Source organism: Delphinus delphis, chromosome X (assembly GCF_949987515.2).
Source record: "Delphinus delphis chromosome X, mDelDel1.2, whole genome shotgun sequence".
Classification (NCBI taxonomy): Eukaryota; Metazoa; Chordata; class Mammalia; order Artiodactyla; family Delphinidae; genus Delphinus; species Delphinus delphis.
This window is the reverse complement of record NC_082704.1, coordinates 55,176,004-55,189,646: the sequence shown is the minus strand read 5'-3', so window position 1 is coordinate 55,189,646 and position 13,643 is coordinate 55,176,004. Positions and strand designations below refer to the sequence as shown.

Below are 13,643 nucleotides of genomic sequence, written 5' to 3'. Positions count from 1 at the left end.
GTGAATACTCTTATGAACTCCAAGGTGCTTGAAGGATAATACAGCTACTTGTTTAAAAATTCAATTAACCTTATCTTTCTTAAACTTGATTCATTAATAATCTCACAGATAAATTGCCAGTTTTGAAATAATGATGTTACCTTTTGAATACGTCCTGTCTGGGAAGGTTTAAAAATGACTTGGAATTGACAGAAAATGTCACTCTTCTTTAATTATTTGATTCAAGAACAAATCATAGTTCAGTGAATGATTTCTGCATGAAAAGAACATCAGCAGTCTCTTATCTGTTGCAAGTAAGCTGTTGGGGACTCAACGACCACAAAGACAAACACATCAGGTTCACACTCAGCAAGTAAATAAGAAAAACGTTTCAGATTCTCATACACTAAGTGAGATGCGAAAACAGTTTGCAGGTAATGTATTGTAAAGCCATATCCCATGCCTCAGAACACTGATTTCAAACAGAATGAGATCTGATGCTGGCAACTAGAACAGTTTGCTAAGTAAACATACCCATGTATCATTTGATTGCCTTTTTCACAAACCTGACACAGTTGGCAGATGCCTAGGAATAAAACCAAGTATACAGCTGGACAATTAACTAAGAATTTAAGTAATAGATCAGTATCAACAAATAAATCAGTTCCAAGACAATTTTTAATTTCTTGGCATATATACAAAATTTTAATATTAAAAAATAGGATACCACGCCTGAAAGGCATTAAAAACAGACTTTATTTCCTCTGAAAACTTACGGTTACAGTGTGCAAATTATGAATAATCATATATTCATGCTTTTGGAAATGCATATAAGAAAAATCAATCAAGAGTTGAGAGAGAAATTATCCAATACCAATAGCAGTAAATAACTTATTTGTAAGAAAACTGCTTTGAAGGATCACTACTATTTAGCAATCAAATTTCAACAAATTTTTTTCAAGGTTTTTAGCACTTTAGACAAAGGGCTGCCTTCTCCAGAACTACAGCTGTGACAGAAGTTAATCATTAGTGTGGCCATTATTTTACACAAAGGGCTGCCCATCTCAGAAACTACTATTCCAGAAGTTAACCATTAACATGACTATTTTCCTATGAGCAGCTAGATATCATAGAAGATGGGGAAATTATAACTCAGTTTTCCTATAGAAAAATATATGTTTATAATATACATATCATATATATCTATCTTTTTCTGGGCAGGCATACCAACTAGACAAAAATACAGTAGCAACATAGGTCTAGTAACCAGTTTTCATGTTGATCACTAAACTGAATGGTATTATCATTTTTGGTTAATAAGAAGCATGCATAACATAAACATTTTAAACACATGAATAAAAATTCTTTGATAATAGCTATTTTCAAAATTTAAAATTAGCTACTGAAATTTCTGCATCACATACAGCATTTATATTTTATTCATATGACTTCAGGCTTATGGTTTTACAACAAAACTAAAAGGTTTTCCTTTAAAGCTATGAAAACAAGTATTTGCAGTAATTAAGGTAGCTGAAAAGAATGCTCTTAGAATAATTTCTATTACATTCTGAGGCAACAGGAAATATCTAAAGTTCTCTAACACAAGGTTTTTAACAGTTGTGTATTATCTTAATCATCACTAATCATATTCAGGAGCTTTTAAACATTTCAACAGTATTTAATAAATAACCTGGAAGAGAAATTCCGATGCTGGCTAATGGATGAAATAGGGTACAGTATGGACTGGGCCATGAGACCACAGAATATCTCCTTCATTGTTTTAGAGAGCTGTAGTAAAGCTATCAGTATTTTTCTAGTCATTCTGGGTGTACCCTGATTGGCTGTTTACATAAGTGTGCATGCTGCATCAAGAGGCCTTAACTCTAAGACTATAACAAAGTACAATATCTTAATTGGTGCAGTTTACTGCAATTGTATTCAGACTCAATACTCTCATATAGTGGAAGCTTTTATATTGCTGGTACTGCGGGGCAGAGCCAATACCCGGCGCTTATAGGTATGTATTGTGCATTTAGCGCATGCCGTGGTTGGGTTTCAGGAAATATGATTTAAGATGGATCTGAATCCATATAACAAAGTAGGTTATAATGTGATTCCCTGATTTGTATAACATTATAAAAGGGGAAGAAAGGGATAGAGGGGATTAAAGAGATAGGAGAGAGGCTATACAATGGGGAGAAGGATTAGGAGTAGCCTGAGAGGCTGGGAAGATTTTCTTCTGGATTCAGCTATATCCGCAGGGGGTTTAAAAGGTGAGGCAAGAGCTACATTCCTTGATTTTTTCCATTTCTCGTGAGTCTGTGACCTGACAGAGCTGGTTTCCTTTAAGATCTTCTCTGAAATCTGGAGAGGTCAGAGCCCTGCTGCAGCTGAAGTATGTAAGAACTATGTGCTTTCTACTGTAGCCATGGCTCTCTGATCAGCAAGATAGGCCAGACTGCATGACAACGCACTTTTAATGTATTTATTTATTGAAATAAGTTGTTGAGTCCAAACTATTGCTCAAAAAAGGTAAACCATCAGAGCTTGGCATTTGGAAAGATTTTAATATAGGCACTGTCACTGTAACTAGATTTGCTGCCTATGTACAGCCCTTGTATTTTTATGTTAAGTGCATATTAGGGTTTACCAATTGTCATATTCTATTTAGAGTCCTTGGTTGTTTCAGGTTTACCTACTAGAAGAGGAATATGAAGAGTTTATAGACTGTTTTCCTTATTAAGATTCAAAACCACAATTTCACGTTACTATGTTTACTTTTCTATTAGACTATAAAATACTAATTAAGGAAATAGATTTTTATTTTAAAAGCTTAATGCAATAAGAACACTGTGATCTATTGTGTTGGGGGAGGTGACAGCAAACAGTTATTTGCTGCATGAGATCTTTGATATTCACCCCCAAGACAATGAGAAAATTCTGAAACAACTTTTATTCCAGAAAAAACATTCTAAGGATGGCACTGCATTTATCTTCAATATCATTCTCATACAGTAGACATATGGAGAAACTGAGGCCCAGAAGTTAAACAATTTGCTTAATATCATCGGTGGCATAGCTAGGACTAAATTAGGTCCATAGACAATTAGGCTAGTGCTCCAGATACTCGACTAGACAGAATTTCCAAATACCAATGAGCCTATTCAAATCTTTCCACTTCTTCAGTATTGAGCCTTCCTAGTATGTTCAGGATTCACATACAAATATCACTACTAACATTTAAAAGAAAAAATCACTGAGTAATGAACTCATGACTTGCTTATAAAAGTGTCTACTTTAATATTAGCATTTTCAATACTCAAGATAGAAAACAAAACAAATCTCTATTTCAAGCATAGGCTCCTGCCTGGATCATGACACTTTAGTTTTTATCAGCTATATTTATGTATGCTTTTATCATTTGTGTCACGATGCTCATACCCATAAAGAAAATATAACTCAAATAATCAAAGGAAATATGTAAGCAGATTTTGAAATGTGGTTTTCAAACAAAGATCCAAAGTGGCAAGCAAAAGCTGTCCTAATACCATAGAATTATTAACAATGCATAGGATCACTTTCATAAACATAGCTATATTTCTGGGAATCAATCCATTTATAATTTTTATCTGCTAATCCCACAGGTTTGGTATCTTAAAGCAGGCAAGTCAATGTGCTTTACAAGTGTTTTGTGGTCTTGGAATGTCCTTTTTAAGGAAAATTCCCTTTTGGATTTCTATCATCTGTTTCTCTTGGTAATTCTGCATGTCAACTGGCTGCTGCTTTGTAACATTTTTCAAACCTTTCTTCCATCAAGAGGACTCTGAGGCTAGGAGGATTTTCCAAAATGTGCTATTCAGTTTGGTGTATACTCATTATTCAGAGGGCTCCTCTGGATTTCTCAGATTTGTGCTTTCCCTGGGAGTCTCTGAGTTGGCCTCTGGTATAGCACTGGATTCTGAAGCCTCTGGTTGTAAACTGTCTCCATCAAGGATTATGTCTTCAGGATTTGGTGGGGGTGGACAGAAGTCTTCGTTGGGGCAGATTTGTTGGAAAAGTGCTTCAGCCTGTCCAGGGAAGAAAGGGCACAAGAGTTTTTGAACATTAACGTAAAATGTATGTGCCTTTCTGGAACTATCAAAACAATGAAGTATCACCCTTAAAATTTTCTTTAAGTTATAGAACTTTACACAGCACACACGAGCTTCTAAAAACTGCTTTCAGAACTCCATGACTTTTCTCCCTCTAATTTATACATTCATTCAGGCCCACCCTTCAAGTATATCAGTACTTGCTAAGACTCTATGAAGTGCTCAGATAGTTGAGATTTTAAGGTCATTCATTCTACATGTCAACAGAAATACAATTTCCCTTAATATCCTTTATATAATTTCCTAATAGAGCCTGTTTGTGATATTTGTACAGTCTAATTTAGCATATACTAAGTTTAACAAGTCATTGTTCAAATCAAGAAAATTCTTCATTGTTTGCTCTACTATTTGCTTTTCTAATTTTCCTCTCCCTGTGCTTTGAGGAATATAACACAGTGTCCAAGACAATGGACACTGAATAGATAACCATGCCCAAATGCTGGCTCTGCCACTTAGCAGCAATGTGATCTGGGGAATGCTTACTCAGCTTCTGAGCCTTGCTCTCCTTGCCTATAGAATGGCAGAGTAAAGTAAGCCTCTCTATTTGGTAACTGTAATCATTGCTATTAATAATAACATAAATTAAAATGTTGAGATTTAAGCTGAGCTTAGTCTGGCAGGGTAAGAGAATAATAAAGTAAATGTGATCTTAATTAACAACAACAAATACACACACATACAAGAAAGTAAATGTGGCAAGTAGCACTGTTATTCTATTCTAAACATATTCCTGCTATTATTTAGATGAATACAGTTCTTTGTTAGATAAGGGTCCCTGCCAGGCTAGGGAGCTTGCACTCTAGCCTACCGGTAAAAGAACGTCATTAACGGGTTTTAAACATACGCTTGTTTTGCTTTAAAGGTTACAATGTCTGTCTGTACCACTTCAACCCTTCTTCCCAAAGTACACGCAAAGTCATCCATTAGGTCAGGAGTTGACAACTATGGCCCACATGTCAGATCCAGTCTGCTGCCTGTTTTCATAAGTAAAGCTTTACTGGAACACAGTTACTCTCATTCATTTATCTATGGTCTACGGCTGCTTTTGCACTGCAATGGTGGAGTTGAGTAGTTGCAAAATACATTATATGGGCTGCAAAATCGAAACTATTTGCCATTTGGCCATCTATAGCTTGTAAACTCCTACATCAGGTGAATAAAACCAGTATCTTTGGGATAGGGTGAAGGGTTGGTTAAGCAGAAACTTTTGAGCTTTGATGTCGAGTTGAAAGAAGGGACAGGGAGAGAAAAATAGCTTCTTTCCTTCTTAAGTATAGTTCAAAGTTATATTTTTAGACATGCCATTTTATTATGGATATTTTGAAATTAAATATTTGAGATGCCTGCTTTGCTTCCATCCTGGGGTCTTACCATATACATCTTTGCTGGAGACATTTAGTCCCTAGAAGCAGGACTGAGGTCAGACAGAGCCTCTACCTCACACTTTAGTTCCTGTAATGGTCACTGTGTCTGTTATCTCTACCTTGACTGCCTATAGAAGTTCTCCTTCTCCTTTACTCTCTGCATGCAATCAGTCAGCAAATCCTATCAATTTTATCTCTTAGTTCTTGACTCCACCTGTTCCTCCACTAGAGACATAGCCCAGACATGCACCATCTTTCCCCTGGACAACTGCAACATCTCAGAACTGGACTGGTCACTTTGCCTCTAGGGTTCCCCTGTGTAATCCATCTTTATGCTGCCCTTAGAAGGGTCAGTGGAAAATGAAATTCTGTTTATGCCTTTTTTTGGCTTAAAACTCTTCTAACAGGATAAAAATCCAAGATACTTATAGCAAACAACATCCTTCAGGCCTATCTTCTCTGGTATCATCATCTTCTTCTTCATCCCATCTCTGCCTCTCAGGCCTTTTGCTCCACTGTTACCTGTTTATTGGTACTTTCTTAAACATACCATGATGTTTACACCCTGGGCTGGTGCAAATGCTATCAATTTGATTGTCTATCACTTGGATGAAGAATTGCTACTCATCTTTTATATTCTTCCCTGTAAGGTTCTCTGACTCCTAGATACAACTCATGGCTCCTCTATATTACTTTTATACTTTCGATATCATTCTCTTATTGCATATACCACACTGCAATGTCATTTGTTTACACGTTTTTCTCCTTTACCAGACAGTGATTCATCCAGGAATAACGACTGGGTTTTAGTTAACTCTGAATCTTTAGTGCCAGGCATGGAGTAGAATCTCTCTTTCTCTCTCTCTTTTTATATATATATTTTAATATATTTATATATATAATATATATTATATATATATGGGAGAACTTTAGAAACCGTGTATTATACAAATGTTGAATATAAATATTGTAACAATTATTATGATTACTATTATTATTACTGTTCCTCTTACTTCTACTCCAATTCCTCTGTATCTCACACCTTGTCTCCCTTTTGCCACCTCCCTGTAGGATAGATTTTCTCCTGAACTCCAGTCCCTGTGGCTAGATCCCACTCGACCTGTTTTTGTATATCCCTGTCATGAACAATGTATGTCCTAAGACTGCCAAACAATTGCAGGTTGCCACCCTGCTTTTATTTGTGTTCTACCTGCTTGTGGAAATCCCACCTTCAGCTCACTGCCATTGGCCCTCTCTGATGCCAATTTCCTAAAGCCAGACTCCAGCCTTTCCCAAGTCTCTCCTCTTTCCAACTGCTGGAACCTTTTAGGGTCAACTGCCACTTTCTGGAAGGTCTATCTAGTGCTTCTTGGTGAACTTCATTTCATTTGCCAACTAAGCCCCAGTTCTGAGAGTTGTCACCAAGAGGTTGGTTCAGAGTACTTAATTGTCAACTTTTAACCTTCCTTGCTGTTTTAAAGCCAGAAGTTAGCTTAGGTAAAGACTTTCATGTGGTTAAAATAATTAAAAAGGGCTAATTATATTGTGAATTAGTTTCCTTATATTGGGAAGTACAGAGAGGACACGTTGAGTTATTTAGATATTCCTGTTTCTTTAACATACATCCACACAAAACAAACAAATATTTTGTCAATCTAGCAGTTTAATGTATTTAGGATGTATCTGCATTAACGAGTTGAAAGTAGCATAGTATACTAGATGAGTGTACAAGCACTGGAATACAACAGACTTGAGGTTAAACCTTGGATAAAAAATTTAACAGCTATGTGATCTCTGGAAAAGTTATTTAGCCCCTTTGGCGCTTAGTTTCCTCATCTGTAAAATGGGGATGTCACAGATACTTACCTCATAGGGTTGTTGTGAGAACCAAATACAATAATATATATGAGATGATTAGGACAATGCCTGGCATGTAGAAAATGCTCAATGAATGGAAGCTTCAGAAGATATGACGCCTAAAATTGCCCTCTCCCTCAATGGCTTGAGAAAGTGAATGCTACTGCACTATGTGAGCAACTTGACAGTTCCTATGACCTATAAAGCTGGTCTTCAACTTACAAATTATGAACCAAAAGTCATAAACAAGTTGCTGATCTGTCCATATAAACAACATTCTACATGCTGGTTAGACTGCCAGCCCAGTCCACATCAGCCAATATAACCCATTTCATACCTTAAGTATAATACAGAGTACAGTACTATTTAACTATTCTTATTCTCAAGGCAGTGGCAGCTCCTAGGCAATGGGGGTTCCTGAAGAAGGAGGGAGCTATCACTGGCTTGGGAGTATAGACAAGTAGGGACTATAGACCAGTCTGTTCATCAGTATCTGTGGGTAAATGAAACACTCCCTGTATTAAGAAAAGAAATATCTATGTCAGGTTCAGAAAAAAACTGGAGTAACACAAACTACAAAAACTAGCAAGTCACAGAAAGATTCACATAATAGAGAATGTCTTGGTATGCTCCTGCACACAACTTTAACTTGTGAGTAATAAACAGATCAGATTACTTTATATTTTTAATATGTCTTCAAATCATAAATAGCTTCATATGAACACAGAGAGACAGGTCTATGTTATTCAACATCTATACATTTACAAATAAGAAGAGCAGATGCAAACTTGCCAACTAGCAAAATGAAGCATTTTATTTCAAAAAAAAAAAAGAGAAAGAAAGAAAAATGATATCTGCAGGTACTTATGTTTCCTACACAGGCAAAGCTTAGGTGATGTTCTGAGGGCTTTTAGAGACAATTTGGAAGACAGAGTCATCAGTTAGTGCTTGGGATGAACACAGCATGACATACTGGAATTAGAACAGAGTTTATCTGAACAAACTGGCTATTTTTATTTTTTATTATTATTATTTTTTGTGGTACGCGGGCCTCTCACTGCTGTGGTCTCTCCCGTTGCGGAGCACAGGCTCCGGACGCGCAGGCTCAGCGGCCATGGCTCACAGGCCCAGCCGCTCCGCGGCATGTGGGATCCTCCCAGACCGGGGCACGAACCCGTGTCCCCTGCATCGGCAGGCGGACTCTCAACCACTGTGCCACCAGGGAAGCCCTATCTGAATAAACTGGCTATTTTTAAATGTTATTATCGATGCCCTTTAAAGTAGGCATTATAATATTTCTCCCAAAACTGATGTGAGGTTAAAAGCTGTATAACAAATATAAACCTACTTATAATTAACAGTATATAATAATTAGCACCCAAACTAGTATTACTGTTTTCTTCTGTGAAAACACTGCACTCAAGTCTATCTTCTTGGGAATCAATATCTCATGATAAAATTATCCTTTAATTTTAATCTTTTAGCTTGCAGTTTAGATCACATTAGCACTTCTATATTAAGTCCTTATTTAAGGCCTTCCATTTTGGTTAAAAAAAACATTAAAGTTCACTCAGGAATAAAGTTACCTGGCTGATAACTTGCTGGTAATTTCTTCTTGGAAAAAAATGGACCATCAAAGCAAAAATGACTTGGCCATTTTAAGCCATAAATGTAGATATTGAACCATCCTGAGTTCCTATTAAACTAACAGAATAAATGATGGATGAGAGATGTGACTTCCTATTTTTGTTTGTTATCACTGACTAAATATGATTATCCTGGATCACCACTAGACTCTGAAGATGAGAAACAAAGAATCTGGTAAAAAACTGTAAATGTATAGGTCATAGCCTTGCTGCTATGCCTAAAAATTAAAGGCTCAAAAAGGCCATCTGCTCCTATAAGATCCCTACCACTAGTGGGAATGAAACTTCCATCTGTGGTCTTAGAACAACGTTAAATTATCCATTTATTGTTTCAATAAACAGATGCGCCAACTACATTGGTGAAAAGTTTAGACTTATACCTTAAAAAATGGTATTTTCTGCTCTACTCTTCCTGTCAAGTGCAGAAAAGTGTGTTTGTACATGCATATGAATTTTCAGCTTAGTAGACTCATAATTCGCTTTTGGCATTTTGTGTCACCTGCCCTGTACCTATTGATAGCCCTGCCCAAGAACGCTGTCACAAAATTCCACCTTGATTTAACATACTCCTCAGCAGCTATTATAGTAGCTTTGGGACACCAGCTTGTGTCAAAACATTAAAGGAATCATGTTAATTGTGAAAAACTATATGTTCTTTTCCATGGTAAGGATGTGCCTTAAAAATGTGCCATTTTAAAAATACATTTTGTATGCCTTACTAGTTACACTCCTTTGGAAATGACTCAAGTTTACAGAGGAAAAAGTTTGTGTATTTCAAAATACAATGATAGGCCACCATTTAAATTAGAAGCAATGTTTCTTTAGAATACTGGCATTATAAATTAATTTTTCTGAATATGTATTTCTAACATCTTCTATCTTTATTCCCACAATGGAACTCATAAACAGTCTCTTGTAGTTCATCATTATATTCAAGAACGTGAAAATATTTGATATTAAAGTGGCTTTGTTGTTCACCGAGAAAAAGTTTAGGGGCAAATTGCAGAGATGGTATTAAATGAGAGAGATGCTTTTTAAGTTTCTTTTCCCACCTCCTAGAGGAAAAAACAATTCACTTTCCCTACCACACCAACTTCCTAACATAAAACCAAGAAACACCAACAGCCTTACCTGTTTGACTGCATTATCATTTCCTAAAGCACAGTCTGGGCCAGAGCAGACATAAACGTTGGATGGTAAATCATTATAAGAGTTCCTGCTGACGTCTGAAGAATCTCTCATATTGAAGTAAAGAGCCCACAGAAGTCTTGGCTTTTCAACTTCTTCATTTTCTAAATGTAGATATAAATTTTACTTACATCTAAAGCACAACATGCCTCTCAATTACTACAACATGTAGCCAATTGCTAACAAAGCTACCACTATATATTGTAGTAAATCAGAGCTTTGTATGTAAACTATAGTAAATCTGTATCCACACACTCTAATACATGTGTATGATATTTCAAGCAATGATGGCTTTTCAACCTAAGACAAGTTAGATTTTAAAAATTATTTTGATTATTAGTAAGTTACTTAGATTTAACTCCCATCATGTTCCCTTGGATTTCTCTTATTTCTCATCACCAGTATGAAAGCACTTATGATCATATTCATCTTTAAATTATGCCAATGAAGTGAGAAGTTAACATAAATTTATTTTCTTATGTTTCACATGGATAAACCAACTTAAAAAATTATAAAGTAAGTCAATGCTATATACAGGATTATGAGATGACCAGAATAGAGAAATCTATAAAGACAGGAAGTAGGGGAATTCCCTGGCGGTCCAGTGGTTAGGACTCAGTGCTTTCACTGCCGAGGCCCAGGTTCAATCCTTGGTTGGGGAACTAAGATCCCACAAACTGCGTGGCATGCCCACCCCACCCCCCTCAAAAAAAGACAGGAAGTAGATTAGGGTTACCTAGGGCTGTGGGGGAATTGAGGGTAAGTGCAGGTTAATGGCTAATGGGTATGGGGTATGGGTTTCTTTTTGGAGTGATGGAAATATTCTAAAATTGACTGTGGTGATGTTTGAACAATACATTAAAAAACATTGGATTTTATACTTTAAATGGGTGAATTGTATGGTATGTGACTCTCAATAAAGCTGTTATTAAAAAATAGTATATACAGGATTAAAAATTGGATATCCTAACTCACTAACACTCTGTCCTACTAGATTACAAAAGTAATGCCAACCAACCAACAAATAACAAAAATATGATTATGAGACTGTAAGCTGTTTTCAGTGCACATTCTCTCATTTACAGCAAGCATCTATTATGTGTTAGGCATCAGGCTAGGAGCTGGGGATACAAAGATGAAGTAGACTTAGTCCTTATTATCTTGCTCTTTCATGTTCCCTAATACAGAGCCTAGCACATAACAGATGCTCAATGAATAATTTCTGAACCAATTTTAATTCTGCTTTCAGGTATAATCAAAGCATGATGTGCTTATTAAAAGATCCAGCCCTCTTAATCTCAATACCTAAAGCCTAATCCTTGCTATCTTAATAATTATTTCTATGCCTTTCTTCTTTAGAAATGTTATAATTACATTTTCTTTGGTTGAAAACAGAAAATATTGCTGTTAATATATTTATTGACTACAGTGTTTTCTTAGCCTGAATCTGAAGAAAAATTCAAATTCTGTACAATGATAATAAAGGACGTGCATGACGATTACCCAAGACCATAAGGCACCTTGTGAATCATAAAGAAAATTCTAAAGGTATAATTATCTAGTTAATTAACTCTTATTGGTAGATTTATAATCAGTGGAGAAAAGTTAGCTAATTGCATTCTTCAGTTAAAAAGAATGTCCCATTCCCCAATTCAGGACAAATAGGTTTTTTATTATACTTAATTTAAAATATCTCCACTACAACAATACCAAATATGTTCTCTTTCTAGCTCATCCTGAATAATCCATAATTATTAATGTGATAGGATGAAGAAACTCTGGATGAAGTGATCCTTTAAGATGCTCCTTTCTAATGCTAAGATCTATGAGTCTAAGGTATCACTAACTTCATGTAAAGCACAAAATAGGTGGCAAAACCTACTTACTTACAAAATAAAGGAACATAAGGGACTCATATTTCACAGCTAAAACCATATGGCTCTTAGTAAATTTATTGGTGAGCTTAGTTTCAGTAAATCTTACAGGAAGATGGTTAAACATACTGCCTATCACTTATGAAACCAGACTCTAGGAGCATTGCAGAAAAGTGAGCTAAGGTCTGGTAGTCCTTTAATATTGCTCATTCCATTTCTAAGCATATACTAAGAGAGCTTATCTTATATTTTATGAAAGTTCCAGCTCAGAGGAGGGCTTTCACTCAATAAAAATTGGGGGAAATGAATAATTCAATCATAGGAAAGAAATTTCATAGAGGTTGAAGTTTTGAAAAGAAACCGAGAGGAAGATGAAAAGTTGACATAGGCTGAAGATAAATGCTCTAGACACAAGGGAGTTATTGGGCTTTGACCTTAAAACCCTCAAAGAAACAAGTAATTGCTTCATCTTTCTTTGAGGCCAGCTGGAAGGCAGAGAGAGAGCTGGAAAAATAACATGCAATTGTGCAGTGCAAAATTGTCAAAAAATTATTAAAGCTGTCGAGGTTTGGTTAGGAATACATCACTTGGTCAGAAATAGAATTGGTTTTCTGTAATAGCTCATTTCATTCAATTAGATTGTGCAAAGGACTAAACAAGTAACAGGTAATTTAGAATAAAATCTTGGGCGAATTAAACTGGGGCAAGTACAGAATAAAGTAGGCTGAAGAAAATCAACAGTGGCACACCAAATAAAAGCAACAAATAGTCTATAGCTGCATGCCATGTTTAGGGAGAGAGTGAACTATTTTAGCAACATAGCACAGTAGCACAAGACCAAGAGAGTAGGAAGACTGCCACAGCTATGACCTAGACTGGACACAACAAATACAAAAAGGAATTAAGATAAGGTATTTTACTTCTCAGCTCAGTAAAAACACCCTCACCAGCCACCTATTTCAAAATGACACCTATAAGGGGAATTCCTGCATTTAGGCAGTGCTGATTTTTTGAGATAGGAACTGAATGAGATAGAATGAGATAATGCCACATGCTGTGCCCAGTGGAGGGAAGAAGAGAAAGAAGATGGTGCAGTGATGATATTACACTGCAGACATTTGAAGATATTGTACTAATGAAATTCTTGCTTCAATTTGTATGGAAAAATCTCAATTTCCTGCGTAAAATAAGAAACCACTTAGGAAAGTTCTACCTGTGCTTTGAAGGATATTATGGAATCTGGAAGAATTAATGCACATATGAATGGTGAGCAATCACCTCATTTTCTCACCTGCAGAATCAGGTTTATTAAGCATAAAGTATCTGAAATTTCCTTGGACTGTGAAGTAGGGAAGAGTTTAGAGATCTCTGATGCTCTTAAAGGAGGCTGGGAAGTAGGGCTCTTAGAAGTATTAGTACAACTGCTTCTTAAGACAGAGCATATGTCACGAGCTCCAGCTGATACCTTAAACATGAACAAGTAAGAAAGAGAGGGAATAGAAGGAATACCTTCACAAGGCTATTGGATTCCTCAGATACAAAGGCAAAGAAGTACTGTGTTTGAGAAGAGAACATTATCTTTTA

The 13,643-nt window shown here is 36.1% G+C and overlaps 1 protein-coding gene across 1 annotated transcript in view; it reads right to left on the bottom strand.

The window, feature by feature from the left end:
* Positions 1 to 688: 688 nt before the first annotated feature.
* CHM (CHM Rab escort protein) overlaps positions 689 to 13,643 on the bottom strand; it is a 207,637-nt gene continuing 194,682 nt past the window's right edge. Inside the window, exons 14-15 of the mRNA XM_060002983.1 lie at positions 10,129 to 10,289; positions 689 to 4,046 (exon numbers count right to left, since the gene is read on the bottom strand). Of these exons, the coding sequence (XP_059858966.1) occupies positions 3,855 to 4,046; positions 10,129 to 10,289 (353 nt within the window). The 3' untranslated portion in view covers positions 689 to 3,854. The remainder of the gene's footprint in view (positions 4,047 to 10,128; positions 10,290 to 13,643) is intronic.